The sequence below is a fragment of the Dromiciops gliroides genome, chromosome 1 (genome assembly GCF_019393635.1).
Source record: "Dromiciops gliroides isolate mDroGli1 chromosome 1, mDroGli1.pri, whole genome shotgun sequence".
NCBI lineage: Eukaryota > Metazoa > Chordata > Mammalia > Microbiotheria > Microbiotheriidae > Dromiciops > Dromiciops gliroides.
In genome coordinates, this window is record NC_057861.1 from 319327945 (window position 1) to 319352253 (window position 24309).

The 24309-nt window shown below is 36.4% G+C and overlaps 1 protein-coding gene across 1 annotated transcript in view; it reads left to right on the plus strand.

The window, feature by feature from the left end:
* PIAS2 (protein inhibitor of activated STAT 2) overlaps nucleotides 1-24309 on the plus strand; it is an 81170-nt gene that overhangs the window by 14509 nt on the left and 42352 nt on the right. The window contains 6 exon segments of the mRNA XM_044005597.1: nucleotides 5875-6349; nucleotides 16547-16631; nucleotide 17022; nucleotides 23025-23076; nucleotides 23168-23266; nucleotides 23269-23279. Of these exon segments, the coding sequence (XP_043861532.1) occupies nucleotides 5875-6349; nucleotides 16547-16631; nucleotide 17022; nucleotides 23025-23076; nucleotides 23168-23266; nucleotides 23269-23279 (723 nt within the window).

Sequence of the window (24309 nt, forward strand, 5' to 3'; positions counted from 1 at the left end):
AATTTGATTTACAAATATTTATTCTTATGAGATACACTTCTGATTTGAGAAATAATCATGGACTATCGATTTTAAAATTTCACAATAGGTGAGGCTTGAGGGAGCTTGAACACATAACAAGAGGGTTAACCAGTACAGAGTGGATTGATCATTAGTACATAATAAATTAGGGCAGGGGGGTGGCTAGGTGGTGCAGTGGATAAAGCACCGGCCCTGGATTCAGGAGTTCCTGAGTTCAAATCCGGCCTCAGACACTTAACACTTACTAGCTGTGTGACCCTGGGCAAGTCACTTAACCCCATTGCCCCGTAAAAAAAAAATAAGTAAATTAGGGCAGCTAGGTGGCACAGTGGGTAGAATGCCAGACTTGGAATCAGGAAGACTCATCTTACTGAGTTCAAATCCAGCCTCAGACACAAGCTGTGTGACCCTGGGCAAGTCATTTAATTTTGTCTCAATTTCCTCATCTGTAAACAACAGACAATAACAATGATACAAAAGAAAGTTCTCAATTCCACAGCTTGTAGATGTTCAGAAATAATTCTTTGTTGTGTCTTGAGAGGCTGCCACCATGGTAACTTTTTGTGGTGGTTTTGTTGTTTGCTCATTCTTCCAGCTGATTTTCTGACTTCAGACTTAATGTTAGGGGTGGAGTTCAGTAGACTCCTGGAGAAAAGGTCTGATCCTGTAGATATAGAGTGTTGTGTTATTCTAGGATATCAGGGACAGTTGAAGCTGGAGATATGTATGTTTTCATTGTTCAGAAGTGGTCTGATCCAGGGGACAGTCTTTTCCTCCTCCTATCTTCCTTCCATCTGAGCTTGGTAAGTTCCTGACCTGAGCTTGGGATCTTTTTAAAAAATATCTATAGGGGGCAGCTAGGTGGCACAGTGGATGAATCACGGGCCCTAGATTCAGGAGGACCTGAGTTCAAAGCCTGCCTCAGACACTTGACACTTACTAGCTGTGTGACCCTGGGAAAGTCACTTAACCTTCATTGCCCTGCAAAAAAACCACAAACAAACAAACAAATCTATAAACGTTTCTCATGTACAATGGGGATATACTAGAAATTGTCCCTATAAATAAAGGAATAATGTAAGGATATCTATTCCCCCATCTATTATTTGATGTAGTTCTAGATAAGCTAGATTTGACATTGAAATTAAGATAAATTGAAGCATAAAGTTCTGAGTTCATTTACTATATTGGTAAGCCTAGCAATTACCAATAAAAGGGGTCTCTTAGATCCTCAGCCAGCCAAAAGATCAGGAGTTGGAGCTTAATACTCTTCATATAGTTTTGGGGAAGTACAAGAGAAGAAAGAACAGGAAGCATCATTTAGATGGAAAACAATCTGATTGGTTATAAAGTCAGAAACCAATATGATTGGCTGGAAATCAGGATGCAAGACTAGTTGCAACATCTCCTTCCATTTAGGAAATACTGATTGATTTAGTTCACTTCCAAAAATAGGTAATGGTATAAAGATAAGGTTTCTTCTAATTGTACAAGTGTAGCTAGTGGCATAGAGATAACAGTTTTCTTTCATTTAAGTGGTTTATAGGGAAACTTAACTTTCAAACTTGACTCAGAAACAAACATGGCTTAGTTGATCACAAAATAGAATCAATTACGGAATGGAATCAAATATAAACTCGGTATTTGATTTTCTTACTATCAATACCGGTTAAGACAAAATAAAGAAGAAAGAAGGCAATAAAGATAGTTAAAGATAAAATATCCCTATTAGCTGATGACCAGCTCCTTACTCTGTGGTCCATAATATATTCTAAATGAAAATGTGACTTAATATGACACTACGAAAAAAACAGAAGAAATTCAGATTATACCTTTTACCTCCCCCCCCCCTTTTTTTGTGGGGCAATGAGGGTTAAGTGACTTGCCCAGGGTCACACAGCTAGTGAGTGTCAAGTGTCTGAGGCTGGATTTGAACTCAGGTACTCCTGAATCCAGGGTCAGTGCTTTACTTACTGTGCCACCTAGCTGCTCCAGGAGATAATTTTTTAAAAAATTGTTGTTTAGATTTTTTTGAGGCCAACACATTTCCTGAAAACGTTAACTTACAGACTGACATGTCACAAAAGCAATGTCCAAGCAGGAGGTTTGTTAATGATCCCTAAGTTTCAAACAATACCACTAGAAGAAGGCGTATTACACAGTGATCAAACTCATATACTTTCATGAATTCCATAAAACACTTTAGAATTATGATTTAAGTGAGAAAACTCAAAATCCAAAATGCTGGGCTACTGCATTTATAGTCCATGTTAGATATTGAGGAGATATATTCTTTTTTTTTTTTTAATCCCCAGGGCAGTGAGGGTTAAGTGACTTCCCCAGGGTCATACAGCCAGTAAGTGTCAAGTGTTTGAAGTCAAATTTGAACTCAGGTCCTCCTGAATCCAGGGCCAGTGTTTTATCCACTGCGCCACCTAGCTGCCCCATAGAGGAGATATATTCTTTTTTTTTTTTTTTTAATTTTTTTTTTTAGTGAGGCAATTGGGGTTAAGTGACTTGCCCAGGGTCACACAGCTAGTAAGTGTTAAGTGTCTGAGACCGGATTTGAACTCAGGTACTCCTGACTCCAGGGCCGGTGCTCTATCCACTACACCACCTAGCTGCCCCGAGGAGATATATTCTTAACCAAAAAAAAGGTATAGAGAGGATAGTACAAGAGATAAAATAGAAAACTTTCATTACTATATTAAACTAAAAATCTTCCACACAAACAATGCACCTAGCATAAAAAGGGAAGTGGTTGAATTGGAAAAATCAAATTTCTCTTGATACAGATTTGGTATCGAAGATATGTAAACAACTAACATTTGTATGTATATATTTATAAATATAACCAAAAGTCATTCCCCATTAGATAAATGACCAAAGGATATGAACATAACAGTTCTCAAAAGAATTACAAAACTATTAATAACCAAATAAAAGAATGCTATAGGTCACTAAAATAATAAGAGAAATGTTAATCATAGCAACCTGGAGGCTTAATTTTATAGCTGGAAAATTGGCAAAGAAGACAAAAGATGGGACCAGTCAGATTTTTGAAGGATTTTTTGCATGTGATGGTAGGCACACTAATACATTTTTAGTGGTCCTGGGAATCAGTATAATATTTTGGAAAATAATTGAGAATTGTGCAAAGTACATGACTAAGGTGTCCATACTCTTTAAACCAGAGATTTTCACTGTTACTTTTATACCACAAAGGGACTATTGGTAAGAAACCCATAGACACTAAAATATTTTAACAGCACCTTTTGCACTAACAAATAATTGAAAGCAAAGGAGATGCCCATCAATTGGGGAATGGCTGAACAAGTTGTGGTATGTGAATAATGGAATGTTATTCTGTTGTAAGAAGTGATGAATATGATAAGGAGAAACATGGAGTGAAGTAAGCAAAAACAATATCATTAGTGGAAAGAATAACCACAACAAATTCAAAAATTGATTTGCGGAAGGACAATGAACAACTACGACTTCAAAGAAAAGATACACGGCTCATACTATTTTTTTTTTTTTTTGCATTGGTATAAGATACAAAGGTGTATTGCATTGCACTACAGTTTTGAAGCTATAGTTTCAGAATTTTTCAACGTCTTACTTGTTTTTGTTGGTCTTTTTCTTCTTTATCTTTAAAAATACTCTTGAACATTGTATGGCTCTTTGGGAGAGGGAGGCATATGTCCTTGTATAAGATATTTTCCTGGTTCTGCTCAGTTTACCCACTACCATCAGTTCATACTACAGGTTTCTCAAAAATCATTTCTTATTGTGCAACAATATTCCATTCCTATGTCACAGTTTGTTCAGCTATTCTCAAGTTGTCTAAGAGTCAGTCTGAGGCATCCTGTAGATTCTAATTCTCTTCTTTTTCCTCTTTTAATTTTCCCCATTCAGGAACAGGACATTTGTTTGCTTATAACTGGTATTAAAATCCCTTTTGCCATCATATCTCTGCTGGTTTTCCAATTAAGTTTGATGTATTTCTTTACCGAACTCTGGAGTTTGTGTGTTCAACCATCCTTTGTTTCAGATAAGAGTGAGGTTTATCTGATGTCTGCTTATCCCCTCTCCTTCCATGTTTTCATATTCTCAAAGTTCCCAGTCATAAGAAACAGCAAATTCTTCTCCCTTCTTCATCCTTTCTACACTAGTGTCCTTTTACCCTTTTTGATCCCTTAGAACAGAACCACTCTCCCATCTCCCAGTACTTCAACTTTTCTTATTTAACTCCCTCAATATAAGAGAAAGAATATGTAAAAGTGGAAATCAAGCAGTTTTTATTTGATCTTTTCATTCTAGGTGGGGGTGGAAATGTTTCATTTAAGCCTTAGGTAGGTACTATTGTTCATTTAAAAAAAAAAAAGAAAATAGTCTCACAGACATCATCATCATTGTTATTTTGGTGGTGTCCCCTGCATATCACAATTACTCAATAAATTATTATTAATTGCGTTTGAGAGGGAAACATAACTTTAGACTAGCCCAACTTTTAAAAAAATTACAAAATTTCCTTAATGTAGCACATATATTTCTTCAACATAATCCTACTCTGATGCATCTTTGTGACATGAAAGAGAGCCTAGGTTTTTTGGGGTTTTTTTTGGTGAGGCAATTGGGGTTAAGTGACTTGCCCAGGGTCACACAGCTAGTAAGTGTTAAGTGTCTGAGGCCGGATTTGAACTCAGGTACTCCTGACTCCAGGGCTGGTGCTCTATCCACTCACCACGTAGCTCCGCCACCCCCCCTTTTTTTTTTGAGCCTAGGTTCTTGAAAGCAGAGATAGTGAAAGCTTTGAAAAGAAGAGCTTTGGCAGGTTCTGTCATCCTGGGGATAGCTTCAAGTATGGTACTGGCCAAGAGACTTACCATAGCTGCTTTCCAATAATCTGCCTCTCCCAGTATGGCAAGGCTTATCACCACTGGACTAGCCACTTGTTGCTGAATGGCAAACCCCATGAAACAGAAAGAATAACTCTTCAGTCCTTTTATTATTCCCTTTTGTTTCTGCAGTGATAGTGGCTAACACCAGAAAAATAAACTTCCACCTCTTGTTCCCTGTTCTTCTGTCTGGGGTCAAACAGTCAAATTTTCCACACGATAACTTTTCAAATACTGAAGACAGCTGTCATCTTCCTCCTGACTCTTCTAGTGCCCAGGTTAAACATCTCCAGTTTCTCAACTGACCTTCATGTGGCATGGAATCAAGGTCCTTCACCACCCTGGTTGATTTTCTTTTTAAGCCCTCCAGCTCATCAGTGTGCTTGTTGAACTTCCCCAAATGAGTACAGTCCTGATATAGTCTGACTAGGAGGCTAACTTCTTTATAGGGTGTTATGCTATTTCAAAGTCTAAAATAGAAAAATGCTGCTTTTGGTGGAAGGAGAGAGGTGGGGAAGGGAAAGAGCTCTAGGTAGTGGTAAATAGAAAAGCTTGTTCAAAGTGCCTTGAAGCTAGGGCTAGGCCCAGGTTGAGATGCTGTTTGATATAGCAAATATTCAAAACGTTGAGGTCAAGGTGGAGTGGTTCTATGTGAGTAGCAGTTTAGCATAGAACTATCATATGGATTGGAACATTAAAGAACTATTCTTCATCAGAATTATTTCATGCTCAAATTTTGGAATACAATTTGATTTAGCACTGATTTTGGAGTACTTCAGGATCTTTTAATTCCTTAGAATACTATAAAAGTAGTGATGGCATATAGTGGGTGTGTGAAAATGCTGGTTAATGTCTAGAAGATAAACCAGGCTACAGTGTATTTTGTATTTGGCATTTTTGTTTTCATGAGAAGGGACTGTTGGCTTATGTATTTTTCCTTTTTCCTTTTTAGAATATGGTTTCAAGTTTTCGGGTTTCTGAGCTACAAGTATTGTTAGGCTTTGCCGGACGTAATAAAAGTGGACGCAAGCATGACCTCCTGATGAGGGCTTTGCATTTATTGAAGAGTGGCTGTAGCCCAGCAGTTCAGATTAAAATCAGAGAACTTTATAGACGGCGTTACCCACGGACAATTGAAGGTCTTTCTGATTTGTCCACGATAAAACCTTCAGTTTTCAATTTGGACAGTAGCTCATCACCTGTGGAACCCGACTTGACTGTTGCTGGAATCCACTCATTGCCTTCTACTTCGGTCACACCTCAGTCTCCTTCCTCACCTGTTGGTTCAGTGCTCCTCCAAGATACTAAGCCTTCATTTGAGATGCAGCAGCCATCTCCCCCAATTCCTCCAGTCCATCCTGATGTTCAGCTGAAAAGCCTTCCCTTCTATGATGTTCTTGATGTTCTTATCAAACCCACAAGTTTAGGTAAGTTTTATTTCTTTTGGTCAGAAATTAAATAGAATAAGTTATTGATTAAATGGATTGGTATTCCTGTACAAGTGAGTCATTAGTTGCTCTTACCCCAAATGATTAATGTAGGTTTTCTGTAGATTTTTTTTCTCTATTGCTTGACTATTCATTTTATTACGCTTTCATCACATTCTAACCTGAGTTTTATTTGTATAATGTCATCTTTTGCTAACCTTTTGCAAAACCTTTGGTTTTGTCTTTGTTTTTTTTACACCATGACCTAGGAACCCTAGGTTAGTTTGGAAGACATTTGTTTTAGAATATGATTTTAAGTTTCTGGTCAATTTTTTCTAAGTATACTATTTTAAAATGTATACCTGCTAGGTGTTTGACAGAGTCCTTTTTGTTTCTGAAGAGTATTGCCTATTTGTTTTTAAGCATTTTGATCTAGCATTGCTCTGGCTATTGACAGCGGCTGTAGTTTTGGCGTCCTGCCAAGTGGTCATTGAGAGGATGATTCCAGAAGAGTATAAACTAGCATTAGGAGGAAGTGGAGGCACTCCAGATCTAGAGTTGTCCTGAGAAACAAGACTAAAAGTCTAGGGAAAAGAGGAAAATGTATTCTTGGAATGCCCTTCATTTTCCAGTGAGGAATGATTATGAGAGAAGTCTGAGGGTAAAGTTAAGGAAAGTTTTCTTATCCTTGTTATGCTACTGCAGAAGTGTCATTTTCTTTTTCTTAAAAAGAGCATAGTTTCGGGGGCACTAGGTGGCACAGTGGATAAAGCATTGGGCTTGGATTCAGGAGGACCTGAGTTCAAATCCTAGCTTTTAGATACTTGATACTTACTAGCTGTGTGACCCTGGGCAAGTCACTTAACCCCATTGCCCCATAGCGGGGAAAAAGAGGATGGTTACAAAAGCAAAGCATTTATGTAATGAAGTGCCACCACTTAGGATCATAGGATTTTAGAGGTTATCTAGGTCAAAGCTTCTTAAATTGTGGGTTGTGACCCCATATGGGGTCACATAACTGAATGTGGGAGTCATGAAAAATTTAGCAACAGTAAAAGGTTACGGGGGGCAGCTAGGTGGCACAGTGGATAAAGCACCAGCCCTGGATTCAGGAGTTCCTGAGTTCAAATCCGGCCTTAGACACTTGAAACTGGCTGTGTGACCCTGGGCAAGTCACTTAACCCCCATTGTCCCACAAAAAACAAAGGTTATGTATACCTATTTTATGTACCTATACCTGGGCTCACATAAAAATTTCTCATGTGAAAAGGGGTCATAAGTGGAAAGAGTTGAAGCCCTGATCTAAGCCACATGATTTTACCTTACAGAATTTTAAAAATAGCCCATTATATGTCACTTTTCAGTGACATAAGTGTGAATATTGATGACTTGATTTGGCTTAGACATAATCTCACGGTTATTTTCCATTGGACGGCATCAGTGACAAATTTAGTAATTTTGTAAATATTTTGAGTTGGTTGAAATGCATTTTACAGTTTTGGAACTTATTCCTATTTCTTTTAACTAATCAATCCATTCATTCATTATTTATTCATTCATCTATCTGTCTATTTATCTATCTATGTATTTTGTGGGGCAATGAGGGTTAAGTGATTTGCCCAGGGTCATACAGTTAGCAAGTGTCAAGTGTCTGAGGCCAGATTTGAACTCAGGTCTTCCTGAATCCAGGGTCAGTGCTGTATCCACTATGCCACCTAGCTGCCCCATTGGAACTTATTTTTTTTTAATTTTACATTTTACACTTAAACTGAAAATTGTAACTTTTGTATTCTGTCCCGTATCTCAAAGTATTAGAGGAAAAGGATAAATTACATTCAAAATGAAATTTTGGTGAAGTTTTTATTAACAGAAAAGTTTAGCATTGATAAATCCATACATACACTCAGACACATGGAAACATACTCATTTTAGATGATAAAAAGATGACTTATTTTCTTTTTGATATACTTGGTTTCTAAAACTGTTTAACCTGTTTGCCTTCATATAATAAGGCAGAAGACTTTTACCTTTTCTAGTGTGCTTTTTTCAGAAATTTATAACCATCAATGTTTGTTTCGTTTGGGGAAATTTTTGATACATAGGCATGTAAAAACTGCTCACCATCAGGTAGTGTTTTGTTAATTTCGAATGTGTAACACTTCTGATAGCATTCATATGTTTTTTTTCATATGATTCTTAATAATTTGACACTGTGATGCATAAACTATTAGAAGCATAAACTATGGCTCCTTTCTTCATAAGTAGTTTATGTTCTAATTAAAGAAACATGAGGGGGCAGCTAGGTGGTGCAGTGGATACAGCATTGGCCCTGGATTCAGTAGGACCTGAGTTCAAATTCGACCTCAGACACTTGTCACTTACTAGCTGTGTGACCCTGGGCAAGTCACTTAACCCCCATTGCCCCACCAATAAATAGATAAATAAATAAATAAAAGAAACATGACTAATCCACATAAAAGAAATAGTGAAAAATATAAACAATATAGAATAGTTTTTAAAAGTAGGATATAGACTACTGTTAGAAATTCAGAGAAGGAAGATAGCTGTGAGAGCAGGAGGCTCTTACTGATACTGCCCTTCTGAACTTGAAGCATCATCATAGTGGCCTGAGTATTGAATTTGGAAGAATGTAGAGTCCTTGCCCTGTCATTTCTTACCCATGTGTCTTTAGGTAAGCCTCTTATCCTTGGCACCCTAGGCATCCATCTCTCTAAGATGAAGTTATGGGAAAGGTGCCAGTTTCTTTTGGATGAAGGTCCCTTCATTGAGAACTATTAGCAGGATTAAAAGTACACACTGCAGTATCCACCTCATAGGTTGTTGTGAGGAAGGTGCTTTCCAAACAGTTAAAGCACTAAAAAATACATGGTATTTATTGGAGAAGGCTTCATAATGGATGTAGTTTTTGAACAGGGCCTTGAAGGATGAGTAGGATTTGGATATGTTGAAGGGAAAGGTGATCATTTTTTACATGTAGAAAACAACATGATTGTAGCCCTAGAGACAGAAATAAAGATGGCATCATTTCCAAGTAATGAGATTAACTTGAACAGAGAGGAATATCTCTTGACTTATTTTTGTAAGACAGGATTGCAAATCTTTTCACTTTTGGGCTGCTTGAGTTTCCTTGTATGTCAAAAATTGAATAAATAAGTCATTCCTCTTTATAGCTGTACAGTTGCATGAATTGTCATTTTCAAGATAAACAGGAACAAAAACTACATTATTATGGCTTAAATGCAAAAATGGCATACGGTTGCCATTCCACTATTGATTACAGCTTATAGATAGCAAAAAATAAAAACATTCTTACTTATTTGTAATGTTAGATTTAGAATAAAAGTGATTGGAAAGTAAAATTTTAAAGAAATTTGTGGTTTTGGTACAATTAATAATAGGCACTTAAAATAATTTTAAAAGATTTTTACTGTTCAAATTCTGCTGAAATTTAAATTTTGGCTGCTACAAAAAAATTTGAGAATATTTAAGAGATTAGGTATATGAATTTAGGTGTTATGTTGTTCCACTAAGTTTTCATCCTTTCCCATAGTTTAAGCAGTCATCTCTATAAAAGTGACTCCTGGGCCAGTCAGGTGGTACAGTGGATAGAGTATGGGCTCTGGAGTCTGGAAGACCTGAGTTCAAATCCAGCCTCACACACTTAACACTAGATGTGTGACTCTGGGCAAGTCACTTAAGCCTGATTTCTTTGCAAAAACAAAACAAAACAAAAAATGACTTCTAAATCCCTCTCTCCAGCTTGGACCTCCTGAATGCTAACCCTATACATTACAAAGATGGATTAAAAAAAAAAATCTGGTAAAATAAACCAACATGCCAATAAATGCATTCTACATGCGTAGTCTCACACTTCTCCAAAAAAAAGAACTGCCTTCTAACACTTGGATTTCTTATTTGTACTTAAAATTTAATAATAGTCAATTCAGTTCCTTTCAACAAATTTTTTAAAATTCTACTGTAGGGTCAACTCTACCCCAAATCTACTTCACTTTATTGTTTCTTGTTTTTATAAATGGTACCATGCTTCAACTGGTAACCTGTGTTAAAAATCTTCTATTAATTAACATTGGCTCATATCTCTCTTATACTTGAACCAGAAGGGATTGGGAGTACTTTTTTGGGGGGGGAAGGCGCAGGGCAGTAAGGGTTAAGTGACTTGCCCAGGGTCACACAGCTAGTAAGTGTCAAGTGTCTGAGATTGGATTTGAACTCATGTCCTCCTGAATCCAGGGCCCGTGTTTTATCCACTGCTGCTCCCAGGAGTACTTTTAAGGGGATAGGTAAGTGTCAGCATTTCAGTACCTCAGGAAATTTTTTTTTTTTTAAACCTGTAACAATTTTCATTGATTTTATCTGAAGTTTCCACCAGTGTTTGAACCACAGATAACCATAATGATTCCTTCTGTTCTTATGTGACTTTAAGTTTTTTGAAGTTCCTTTATATCATTATTATTATTGCATTTTTCAGTCATTCATCAAATATTATTAAGTTTCTCCTTCCAGAATTGTGGTAGGTTTTGGGAAAGAGTAACATAATCTAGTATAAGAAACAATAATACAAATTACAATATGGTTTAAGTGCATAGGAAGAATAACGAGTACTCCACTCAGATGACATTGTTGGGGGGAGAGTGCTGTCACAAGTACATTTCATAGAGGAGGACTTATGGTGATTGTATGTAGTATGTCAATAGACAGGGATGATTGGAGTATGGACAATGGGTGAAAATTGTATTCTAAAAGTAGGGGATATTCCATAGGGGCTGGAAATTTCAGGATGTGTTTGGGAGATTAATATAAGGGGCAGTAATATAAGATGAAGCTAAAAAGGCAGAATGGAGCCCTTCTGTTGGGCCTTGGAGAAGGCTGAGGAATTTGGGCTTGTATTTTAGGAGCTATTGAAGATTTTAATAAGAGGAGAGGGATGTCATCAGACTTGTATAATAGGATTATATTCTTTGGTTTGTAGGATGAATTATAGTATAGTGGGAATAGCTCATGTTAACCTATAATGATATTAATTTATTATTTCTCAACTGACATTCTTAGAGGTTTAGAGAACTAGGTCATACCCCTAAGTAAATGGCAAACTAGTTTATCAGTGTGCTGAGTCTTTTGTTCATTGCTCTTCTGTACTACAGGAAGGATGCTGACTAATGCCTCCCTAGCTTAGTAAATGTGCACTGTATTTTGAAGATTCTGTGCTAGTAACTAAGTTTCTGTGCCTTTTCCTGTGTGGCTTGTTCTGATAGCAGATAACAAGGTGTCACGGAGAGACTCGTTTCAGTGAGGGTAACAAAAAGAATAAATCGACAGAACAGTAGTTATTGTTGATCTATTAATTCTATCCTGTGACTTTGGTTAATGTTTGCGTGGTTAGTAAAGAGGAAAGATGGATAGTTAACTATGAAAAAAAATTTTTTTTAGCTTTTTCCACTGGAGAAAAAAATTGTTTGGTGTGGTGACTAGAGCAAAAAATTTGGAGACAGGAAGATGTAGTTTTGAATTCAGCATCAGATACTAGTTCTGTGGGCTTGTGTAAGTTACTTCTCAGGTTTCTTTATCTGTAAAATTAAGGATTCAGTAATCTGAGTTTCCTTCCACTTCTAAATCTGTGATCCTGTGAATCTGTTGTACTACTTTGACTGCAGCTCCAAGGTTAGTGGAATAATTTTGAATCTGTTTGCTATAAGGAAATAATATTTTTTTATTTTAGGGTTTAGGTTTTATTGTTGCCTTTTGTGTTACACCATGGTCATTTTCCCTTCCTACCTCCTATATTGAACTCTTTCTTGTAACAATGACTAATTTTTGGCAAAGCCAGCTGACAGATCTTCCGTACTATATTTCTAATCATAATCCCTCAACCCCTCTAGTGAGAGGAAGAAGTTTCCTTATTAAGCTCTCTTTGAGGGGACTGATATTAGATTAATTTGTCAGAATTTCTACAGCTATGAGGAAACATTGAGAAGGAAAAAGGGCATCTGTTCAAACTTCTGAGGGTTTCTTTAGAAAGAAAATTTAACCATGATTATCATTCCTCAAAATTCCTTCCTAATTTTAAGAAGGCAAATGTTGTTAATTAATATGTTGAATGTTTATTAATGTTTTTTTTAGGTCAAGTTTAATTGATGTGCTTTATTTAATGTTTTTTGTATATGGGTGTAGACCTGAAATTTCATTAGTATAGAGAGCTCCTGGGCAAGGAAACTCCCTCTACTAAAGCAGGTGGGTATCTTCTCTGCAACTTAGAGAGCTGTCTAGAGCTATATTTACATTTATATTTATATCTATACATGTATGTATATATGTGTATACACATATATACATTAAACATGTAGACACTGTAATAAGCTCTGGGGATACAAAAAGTGGCAAAAGAACAAGTCTCTGCCTTCAAGGAGCTTAGAATCTAATGGGGGAGATAATATGCAAACAGATAAGTACAAACAAGTTACACAGGATAAATAGGAATTAAACCTGAGAAAGAAGGCACTAGAATTAAGAGGAGTTGGGAAAGGAGGCTTCTTGTAGAACATGGGATTGAAGTTGGGACTTGAAGCCAGTAAGCCAAGGTAAGGAGGGGAGAGCATTCTAGGTGTGAAGGATAGCCAGAGAAAATGCCTGGAACCAAGAGATGGTGTGTCTTGTTTGTTACACAGCCAAGAGGCCAGTATCACTTGGGTATGTGTCGAGGAGCAAGATGAAAGAAGTCTCAAAAGGTAGGAGGGGCTGGGTTATGAAGGACTTTAAATGCCAAACAGCGTTTTCTATTTAGGTGTGGAGGTGATAGAGAGCCACTGGAGTCTTATCAGGAAGGTTGGTGGCATCGGCAAACCTGTGCATTAGGCAAATGATTTTGGTGGCTAAATGGAGTTAGAGTGGGGAGAGCCTAGAGGCAGGCAGACCCACCAGCAGGCCCTTATTGCAATAGTCCAGGTATGAGGTGATAAATGCCAGTGCCAGGGTGTTTTCACTGTCAGAGGAGAAAAGGGAGCATATTGGAGAGATGGCGCATAGGTGAAATTGACAAGTCTTAGGCAATATGTTGGATATGAGAGAGAGTGAGGAGTCAGAAATGACAACTAAGTTGGAAAACTGAGTGATTGGGAGATTGGTTTTGCCCTCTACAGTAATAGGGAAGGTTGGACTTATGGAGGATTTAGGGGAAAAGATAATACGTTCTCTTTTAGATACATCGAGTTTAAGATGTGTACTGGCTCTCCATTTTGGGATGTCTGAAAGGTAGTTGGAGATGCAAGATTGGAGGTCAGTAGAAGGGTTAGTGCAGGATAAGGTAGATTTGAAAATAGAGATGTTTTCAACATCAGCCTAGAGATGGTAATTAAATCCATGAGAGCTAATGAGATCACCATCAAGTATATAGAGGAAGAAGAGAAGAGGGCCCAGGACAGGACCCTTAGGGACACTTGTGATTAGAGCATGATCTGGAGGAGGGTCAAGCAATGGAGAAGAGAAGGGCTGGTCATAGAGGTAGAAAGAAAACAAGATAAGAGTGGTATCACAAAAACCTAAAGAGAAAAAAGTCAATGAGTAGAGAGCGTGATTGATACGCATGCATGCATCTATGTAGTATGTGTATGTATGTCTGTAGTGTATAGGTATTGTATACATCTGTACCTATTTATATACATACCTACTCACACATGCCAGCATGCATTGGCTCCCAGTGTTCTAGACCAAGGCTTCTTGAACATTTTCCACTCAACCCCTTTTTGCCCAAGAAATTTTTGTGACCTGGGGTACATAAGTATATAAAATAGGTATACATAACTTTTTTTTGGTTGTTGGACAGTGAGTGTTAAGTGACTTGCCCCAGGTCAGACAGCTAGTAAGTGTCAAGTGTCTGAAGCTGGATTTGAAATCAGAACCTCCTTAATCCAGGGCTGGTGCTTTATCTACTGTACCACCTAGCTGCCCCCCATGACCTTTTACTGTTGCCAAATTTTTCTCTACCCCCCACATTCAGCTTAGTGACCCCATATGGGGTCATGACCCACAGTTTAAGAAGCTAGGCTCTCTTAAGTTGCAGGGAAGGTACCACCAGGGAATTTCCTTACCCAGGAGCTAGGAGCTCTCTATACTGATGAAATTTCAGGAACAGCCCTATCCCCATATACAAAACATTAAATAATGCACATATAAATACACGTGTGTGTGTGTGTGTGTGTGTGTGTGTGTGTGTGTGTGTGTGTGTGTATGGAAGATTTTATTGGTGTTTTGGACTCCCAATTAGGAAATTTCCTCCACTGCTACAGATTGGTAACTGTTCAGCAGCTTTGTGCTGTTAGATAGTTCCCTAGGGCATTGAGGGGTTAAGTGATGAATGATAACAAATGAAAGGGGTACACAACCAGAATGTGATGTATATGTTGAGGTAGAACTTGAACCCGGGTCTTCCAGACGCAGATGAGGAAACTGAGGCAGCCCTTGAAGTCACTTTTTTTTTTTTTTTGGTGCCAAGAGGAAGAGGTACAATGTCTGTTCTAAAAGGAACAAGGTAATGAACACCACCTGGTGATTGAACTTGAGGATCATCTCCCTTAGAATTCTCTTTTGACTTGTGTTCTGTCTGCCCTTGTCAATAATAGTACTTAGATTCAGAATTCAACTCCCTGTATTATTAACTTATATGATACATATATATATATGTGTGTGTGTGTGTGTGTGTTCTCTAGAACTCATTCTAAGTATATCTTCTATATTATTTTTTAAATGGAATAGGAGTTTATAGTAATATTCTTGGGATTTTAAAAAAACATTCTTGGTCATATCTTAGCTTGAATGATGCTCAGTGTTTGTTCTCAAGAATAACTCCCACTTATAGTAGTTTACCTTTGGGGAAATATGACCTGCTTTAAGACAGTTTTCTACAATGGAGGAACATAGAGATCGACCTTAAAGGCTATTGAGTCTGATCCCTTTATTTTACAAATGAAGAAACTGAGGCACAGAGCAGTGAAGTGGTTTGCCCAGGGCCATGCAGCTAGTTTTCTGTGGTATTTGTACCTAGATTTTCTGGCCGAATGTTTTGGTTTGTGATTGATATTCCTGATGTCTATTTTTTATGGTGCTCACATGTATTGGGCAGCATGGGCAGCTCTCTCCTTCCCTTAGGCTCTATTGTAGGAATAGGAGAGAGTGGGAATTGGGGGCGGGGGAGAAGAAGGGAACAGGCATAAGTGCCAGCCACTGTGCTAAACACTTCACAATACACATTTCATTTGATGCTCATAACAACCTTGGGAAGTAGGTGCTTTTATTATCCCCATTTGGCATTTGAAGAAGCCAAGACAGATGGAGGTTGTGGTTTGCTCAGGGTCACATGACTACTTAATTAATGTGAGAGTCCAGGTTTGAACTCAGGTCTTCCTGACTCCAGGCCCAGCTCACTGTGCCATCTAGCTACAGAGCAGCATTTTGTTTTTGCAGTCTTTGGGCCCTTTGTAGCATTTAGATTTAGTATTTTCTCCTTTGAATAGACGCAGTAAAATGCTTCTTTGGGAACAGTTCTTGGAATCCTAAACAGACTCCCAAGTCTTCAGTAATGTCAGTGACTCTATCAAAAAGTATAGCTTCTCTGATCAATCTTTCACTCTTATCATTGAACTAATAGTTCGGATTTTGCTACTGGTTTGTTGTGCATTTTAATCACTACATTAGGTGGATCCAAGGGGGTTTATTTTTCACATTTTTTTCCAGCAAAATACAATTGAATATAAGGCACCAGAGAAATCTCCTAATGAATAGAACTCCTGTATATCAGATCATTTGTTTCCTGCTAGCTTTGCTACATAATAATGTAGCTATTTTCATTAGATGGCACCATAGCTAGAGATGAAATAGTACTACCTTGAAGGAGTCTATATTATGGATATTTTAACTCTGTGCTTTCTTCTGTGCTTCGAGGATGAGGAATAATTGAATACTAAATTTCCTACAAACAGCTTTTCAAAGACTCACACCCTTATTTTCCCACCATGAATTGCATTCATTCTGGCCACTTCTTAATGAGTGTGTTTCAGTAATAAATCTAAGAATTTCGTAGGTGCTACACTATCTGGCTATTACTGGCTTTTATATTCTCAGAATTATATTGAAAGGTCATCTTTCATTGTATTTTTTTCTCTCCAGTTCAGAGCAGTATTCAGAGATTTCAAGAGAAGTTTTTTATTTTTGCATTGACACCTCAACAAGTAAGAGAAATATGCATTTCCAGGTAAGAGGAGGGTTTGAAATACATTTCAGTGGGTGTGGGGTTCTTTTTTCTTTAGAGATAGCATACTAAAATTCCCTTATTATTAGCCATATGACTAGTTTATATATGTATGTAAATCTATTTGGAGGTGTAGACAGAAGCATTTCTTTTTAATGCCCAAGACTCAATAAATAAAGTGCTGTGATTTTTGTGTTATTATTTCAGTGAGTTCAGTGACCTGGTTAATAGAAATACAATAAAGAGAAAATTTGAGAGATTAACAGAAATTGCTGAAAGAATAATTGGGGAACAACAAAAATAGCAGATGCTTAAAGTAGAAACACTTTTTTTTTGTTTGTTTGGGGTTTTTTTTTTTTTTTCGGGGCAATGGGGGTTAAGTGACTTGCCCAGGGTCACACAGCTAGTGAAACAGGTTTTTAAATAGTAAAATTAAGTGGATATAAAAAGTGAGCAAGGGAAATCTGGAAAATATACTATTATGTTTTTTAAAGTATGTTATTTTAAAAATTAATAAATTAAATTATTTTAAATTAATTATTATGTTGTTATTTAAATTAAGAAGAAATAAGGTAGCTAATCTTCCTCAGAAGGTGAAACTGAGCATAAGTTTTGAGCATGTTTATCTCAAGGATTGCTGATCATTTCTACTGAAATGTACCATTCGCGTCACTGATGTTGTGCTATAGAGATTCATAGATTGTGGCCTTTTTAAAGACCTAGAATAAGAGAAGTAAGCTACTCAAAGGTTAAATGACTTTCCGGTGGTAACAGATATAGAAGTAGCTTCATAGCACAAATTTAGAAAAAATTGTTTTTTACTAGATATGACATTAAAATGAATTTTCCAATATTATGAAACTTTTAAAAAATATTTATAGACTAAGAGGGAAAACCAAGTTTTAAAAAGGCTTAGTATAGAGATATGTGTATCTAAGTATTTTTTTTTGCCTCTACTCCAGATGTTTTCAGCATTCACATCACTTCTAAATGTTCTTCAAATTCCACAAAGAATTTAATTTTCTATCTCTGTTGAGGGGGCTTAATAAAGGCTAAAGAAACATTGAGAATGGCTAGTTTGTCTTTTGATGAATTTCAAATGGTACTGTTAGGATAGAATTTGGCTCTTTACTAGCTATAAGACATTAAAATTAAGTTTCATTATTGGAAAACCTTTCAATTTCATGGAATGAGGAAAATAAATACATTGAGGGTTATGCAATTTATATCATAGGATCACTGAGGTAGAACTGGAGAGGTCATTTAATCCAACCTATTCATTTTATAGATGAGGACACTGAAGCCTAGGGAGGTTAAAGTGATTTAATGTTTTGAGTTTTTCTTTGTAGTCAGTTATCCATCTGGTAGCTCATATTGAAGTATTCTGTTTCCTTCTGTGTGTCTTCCCCACCCTTCTCCCCACTGGAAAACTGTAATAGGTGCAGGGGTCTATATAACAGAGGTGTCTTGGCCAACAAAATTCCTTAGTGAGGCCCAAACCAGATTAAAATATAATTGGGAAATATTTAACAGAATGAATAAAAATGCAATGCAACATAGCTTATTTGTGGAGAACTCATGTATACTTTTATATAAAAAGTTAACTAAGAATATAAGCTTTCATATGACAAATGTCAAATTAGGATTGTAGCTATTAAGTAATGTGGATGTTCAGTGAAGGTAGAGACCTGTGATGAATTGAGAAGTTTTCACAGAGGGTATATTTTACTTGGGTTGAAGCAGAAATGAGGCTAGCTAAGCATCCTCAGAAGGCAAGACTGAGCAATAAGTTTTAAACATGTTTGCTTCAAGAATTGTAGACCATTTCTACTTGAAATGGATCATTTGTGTAAAGGGGAACAGTGGGAGAGATTGAGACCAGAGTGTGAAGAAACTTGAATGCCTGGCTTAATACATACAAATAGGGTGAAACTTTTGAGGGCATTGACTGTTTTTGCCTTTGTCTTAGTATTCCATTGCCTGATCAGTGTCAAGCTCTTATAGATGCTTGATAAAGGATTGTTAATTTGCAGGTTCGGATTTACTCTTGTTATTGAAGGTTGCTGAGTAGTGCAGTCATATATACAATGTAGTGTTTTGGGATAATTGTGTAGCTGTTTCTCACCTAAAGTCCTATTCCATTGATCCATCTTGGTATGGTTCAGTGCAAGCTGAACAAGCTTTTATGTACCAGTGAAGCAATGAACTGGATGTTGTTATCTGAGGACTTGCTTAATTTGGTGAGGCTCACACCAGAAGGCTGTTCACAAGTAATAAAGTATTTTGGCTGCAGATGCTTTTCAAGATTGCTTGCTAAGGCATTTTAAGTTGGTGACAGGACCCCCCTACAACAGTAAAGTTACTGATGTTATAGAAGTAATCTGGCTGCAAATGATAATGTGAGAGAAAGGAGAAGCCGGAGGCAAGGAATTGTGGAGAGACTGTACATTAATCTAGGTGATAAGGGTCCTGTTTATTTTTCAAGATAAATGACATAAAAGCTTAACCCATAAAAAATCCTCACTTCACATTCCCCAAGTGACTTTGCATTTATTATACCAGCCCCAAGCAAAACCTCCATCATTCAAAGGTTTTATAAGTTTGGTATTTAGCTGTTTCTTTTTGTTGCATTCTTGCAGGTCATTCATTTCTGCTTAGCCCATCCAAGAGCTAGGACAAGAGGGTGAACCTAAAATCAGTTCACTTGGCTGCTCTGATAGCAGCTTTGGTCAGGGAGATTTGGGCTAATGGCTAAAAAGAAGTATTTATATTATCTGTGAATTAATTTATATCTGTTTATCAATGGGGCCTCTCCATAGAGAATCTAGGATTGACATTACTATTTGCCTCAGGAAACATCATACTCATTTGACATTTTACCTTACTTTTCTTTTTTCTTTTACATTATAGGGAAATTAGAATAGAAGTAAGATGAATTACTCCAAAGGACACATTTCTGAGGCAACTTCCCTGAATTTCTGAGTTTAACATTCTTGGTTTTGCTGGACTGGTTTCCACAGATGTTTATTTGGCATGACTTACTTGTGACAAACATCACTGCCAATTAGTTTTTTTGCCAGTAAAATTAGTGTGTTAGACTAGATAGTCTGTAAAGTCCTTCTAGCTCTATCTAACATTCTGTGATTATGTGAAAAGAAACTAGTAGTAGGTAGCATACTTGCAGTATTGTAAAAGTTTGGGAAGTCAGTATTTACTTTGCCTAGAGTATGTCTGGTGAAGATTCTCTAAGGGATTCATTGGGCATACCAATTTAATGGTGCATATGGTGCAGATCAACTTGAGCATTTAGGCACTGTGCATGTGCAAAATAATCCTGTCTCCTCCCTGCTATCAATCTGAAGCTAAGATGTAACATTCTTATTTATAGCCATAGAAAATTCAAAACTAAACCTTATATGTTTATTATAAAGTGTGGCAGAATCACGTGTAATATAGATAACACTATTGAAGCATCAAAAGAAATGTTTTGTTTTGTTTAATTAGCCCCTGGGCTTTTTCCCTCTTGGTTCCCTGAGTTTAGCAGGATTTCTTTTTTTCCTCCCCTCTTTGAACCAGCACACAGCTGCTCAGATTCCACAATTAAATTCTACTACTATGTGAGAGAAATTGGGGTGTAGATTCTAAAATTGGGAGGACTATCACAATGTGAACTTCTCCATGGTTTTTCTTCAGTTTTGTTCAGGTCAAGAACCTAACAATCATCTCCTAGGCTTTCATGTCATGATTCTCCTTTAGTCTTCATTCCTTCCCCTATTGTCTGATCCTGGGTTTATAGTTGCTTATCTACACAGCTTTCACCTAAGTCCCAGGTTCTGACTACCAATCTTGAGCTCCCCTTTCATCTTGAACAGTAAGGTTCTTTACTTAAGGTGGTGCCTTCAATATAACCCTACTTGACTTTTTGGTCTGGTTAATGTTTCTTAAGACAACTCTCTTATCAAAGTAAGCTTTTGTATCTCTGATCTCTGCCTGAGTAGTCTTGGTGTTTTTATAGCTGTTACAGGGTCTCTCTAGGTTCTGTTACTTAAGACTGACCCAGTAGTAGATCCCCTCCTCTTCTATCTGTTCCCCCCTCACATGCATATGTGCCTTTATTTTTCTAACAGGCACCCTTTAGCTTTTCTCAACTCTTCCCCTAATCTCACAGAACCACCTGACCAAGATGAGGGTCTGTCTTCCAGTCTAATTCACTTTTTCATTCTTCTCATTGAGGGATTTATAATAATTTGGATCTTAAAGGTAATCTTCTTCCACAGGGAAACTTCTAAGATTTCAATTTGTGGTGATTGAAAATATGTAAAACCACATCAATGTATATTTTTAAACACAGAAATCTTGAGACCTTGGTGTAGGGAGTCCCTTCGTTGGTCATAATCCCTTTTTGTTCAGTAGAGATTATTTTGCTACATAAGAGCAAATGGTGAGATTTTCATTGCCTATATTTTATTTTTGGTGTATTTTAAGTATATTTTAAATTTTAAGTGCATTTAAAAATTAAGTAACTATGTTCTTACATCTAATATGAGAGACTTTCATACTTCTAATCACTAACCCAGAACAATTCAAATGCAATTTAATTCTTTCTTTGGTTATGACCTCGAATACTTATCTGTCTAAGCAAGAAGTCTTTATCCTTTTTTTTCCCCCCCTTTAATTTTTAGTGTGGACTCTGGACAGTTTGGTGAAGCTTTTTGGACTCATTCTCAGAATATTTTTAAATGCATGACATAAAATCTGCATGGTAACAAAGGAAACAATTAAATCGAAAGTGTTATTAGTTGTGGGTTTTTTTTTTAACCAATTCATTGAACCAGTTAAGAACTCCCTAGTCTATGAGATATCAGCAGCTTCTTAGGACTGTTATGACAGGAAGAAAATAAATTACTTCAATTTGTAAAGTAAATCCATTGGAGACTTCCTTGAAGCTCCATTTGCAAGAAACTTTCCTCTTTCTGGCTTATGTTAGTGCTTTCCCTCTGAAATGATTTCTGGTTTTATCTTGTGTGTAGCTTGTTTTGCATATTGTCTCCTTTACATATTACATTGTGAGCTCTTTGAGACAGGAAACTTTTTAAGTGGCAGGCATTTGCCACTTAATAAATCCTTCTGGACTTGACTTGAAAGACACAGAAATAAATCCCCTAGGTATAACTAATAGAAAGTTGCCTCAAAGTATTAATAAATTTTTAAATGAAATTTTAATAAAACCAGTTTTTGGTTTTTATCATTGTTAAGGATGAGCTCTTGCTCTTATTACCACTTCTTCCTTGATTATATATGCCATATATAGGGAGTTAGTGACAGTTTGCTTTTTGTCCTGATTCATTTTCAGTAAGTATTTTATTAACACCAAGTATACTTAAAGATAAAATTGAAATATATGACTTTACCTTGCCCTTATGACTTTCCATTATTGTTGGGAAAACAAGAATTAATACAGCACACAAATAAAAACAGTGCAAAACAGTATGTCATAAGGTCTTGTGTATATGTCTTATACTTCAATCCCTAAGGTATCAAATATAAGAACAAATAATAGTATCAGTGGCCAGAAAAGGAAGATGATAACAGTGTTGGCTCAGATGAGTATTGAACAATAGGGAATATTTGGATAATAAGTAGGCATTATTGTCAGGTGAAACATTGTAAAGGCAGGAACAATTTTGGGTTAGTGAAGGGTTATTAAGACTCATTTATAATGGAGGAGAAAGTGAGGCTACTTAAGAATTTCTGAGTAAAAAATTACTTAACATTCTTTCCATGTTGGTAAAGAGGACCCTTACAATGACACTAGTTGTGGTTGCCCAGGAGTTTCATTCTTTAGGGGTGGTGATTATCTAGGGCCTGCATCAGGCTTTCATTTAGAAACTACATTATTGGTCACATACTTTAATAGAAGATAAGCAAGTGACTCATCATCCATAGGACTTTTGCTTTGACTTGAATTTCTAAGAGTGGTGACCATTTATTTCGACTAACACCACGTTGTCGTGTACAGCTGTCTGTGGACCAACAACATGCTTTTTGTGAGGCAGCATTAACAATGAATTTTGTGACTGTTGAGCAAATGGGTATTTTGGAAATGCTAAATAAAATTTTTTTGAGCCTAAGGGTTTTTCCTTAAATACTGGTCACACTTAAGCGTCCTAGAGTGTCCACTCTTCTGTAATTAAGGCATCTTTCAAATTTCCAAGTAAATGAACATGGTTTTGATTTACTGGATAGGTATGGATTATTTGGCTAATGAGGCTGTCTGTGGGAGAGAATGAAATGTCATTGGAAGAATATGCTCTCGTGTTAAATGTTTTAATATAAGAAATAGTCTGGAAAAAAATCAGCTGTACTTCCTTAACCAAGGTTCTTTCTGTCCAACAGGGATTTTTGCCAGGTGGTAGAAGAGATTACACTGTCCAAGTACAGAACTAAGGTGATTTTGATATTGTTACAGCAATATTTTTTACACTTGCCTAAAACATCATTTTGCAGCTTGTTTTAAATGTTTGATTACACTTTAAAAGAATGATTTCTCTTTGAATACAGATTGTGCCTAGCAGAGACTAGCTGTCCTCAAGAGGATAATTATCCCAATAGTCTGTGCATAAAAGTAAATGGGAAGCTGTTCCTTTGCCAGTAAGTTGGAGTATTCAGATTCCGGTTTTGTTTTTTATAATCCATGTAATGTGTGTTAAAATATGTCCGCGTGATTAGGTGGAAAATCATGACAGTATGGGCAAAAATTATGAAATAGGTTTTAAGTAGCAATTAGTGTGGAAATTTGATCTGGATAACTGAATGAAGTTAAATTCATAGGATCATATGGAATGAAAAAAGCTTTTAGTGTTACAATTTTTTCTTTCCAAAGTTTTAACTAAAAACTTTGTACTATAAACATTTATACTTTTTGTGAAATATTTTCTTGAATTAATTCATGTGAACCTCATTTATAGAAATTAACAGATATGCAGGTTATAGATGATACTTAAATCCAATTTTTCTTAAATTTCAGTACTTAAAATTATTATTTTAGTCTAATTTGTGTGCCTTTTTCTTTCACCAGATTTATTGTCTATTCCTAGAGAAGTTGTCTGTGTTTCAATCAGTATGGCATTTTATTTTTATAGTATTTAGAAATAAAATAACATCTCTATGCTATCCTACCCCCTTATATGTGAGGTTTTTCCCCCAAAGTCTTTTATGGTACATTGTTATTTAGGGAAATCCATATGTGACATTCACTTCCAAATATAATATTTCTATTTTCTGTGTTTGTTCAGGGGTTTTTGCTACTATAAGATAAATAAAATATTGAAAAGTTAGTATTCTTTACCCAAATCAAATATTTATTTAGTCAAGAAACATCGTCTGTATACTGTGATGCAGTATATACTATGTGAAGCATTGGAAGAGACAGTAAATGAAGAAATGATTGTTCTCAAGGAGTTTGTAATCTAGAAGGTTATATAATACAAATTGGAATATGATAAATGCTTTAAAGGAATACAGAATATCATGAGATCAGATCCAAGGTGGGGTTTTCAAGGAAGGCTTCATTGAGGAGTTTGCTATGTGATTTGAGCTCAAAGCTCAACTCAATTATTTGTTGATACTTTTTTGCTCTTATCTGCTTTCTCATTTCTTTCTCCATTCCTTTTCCATCATC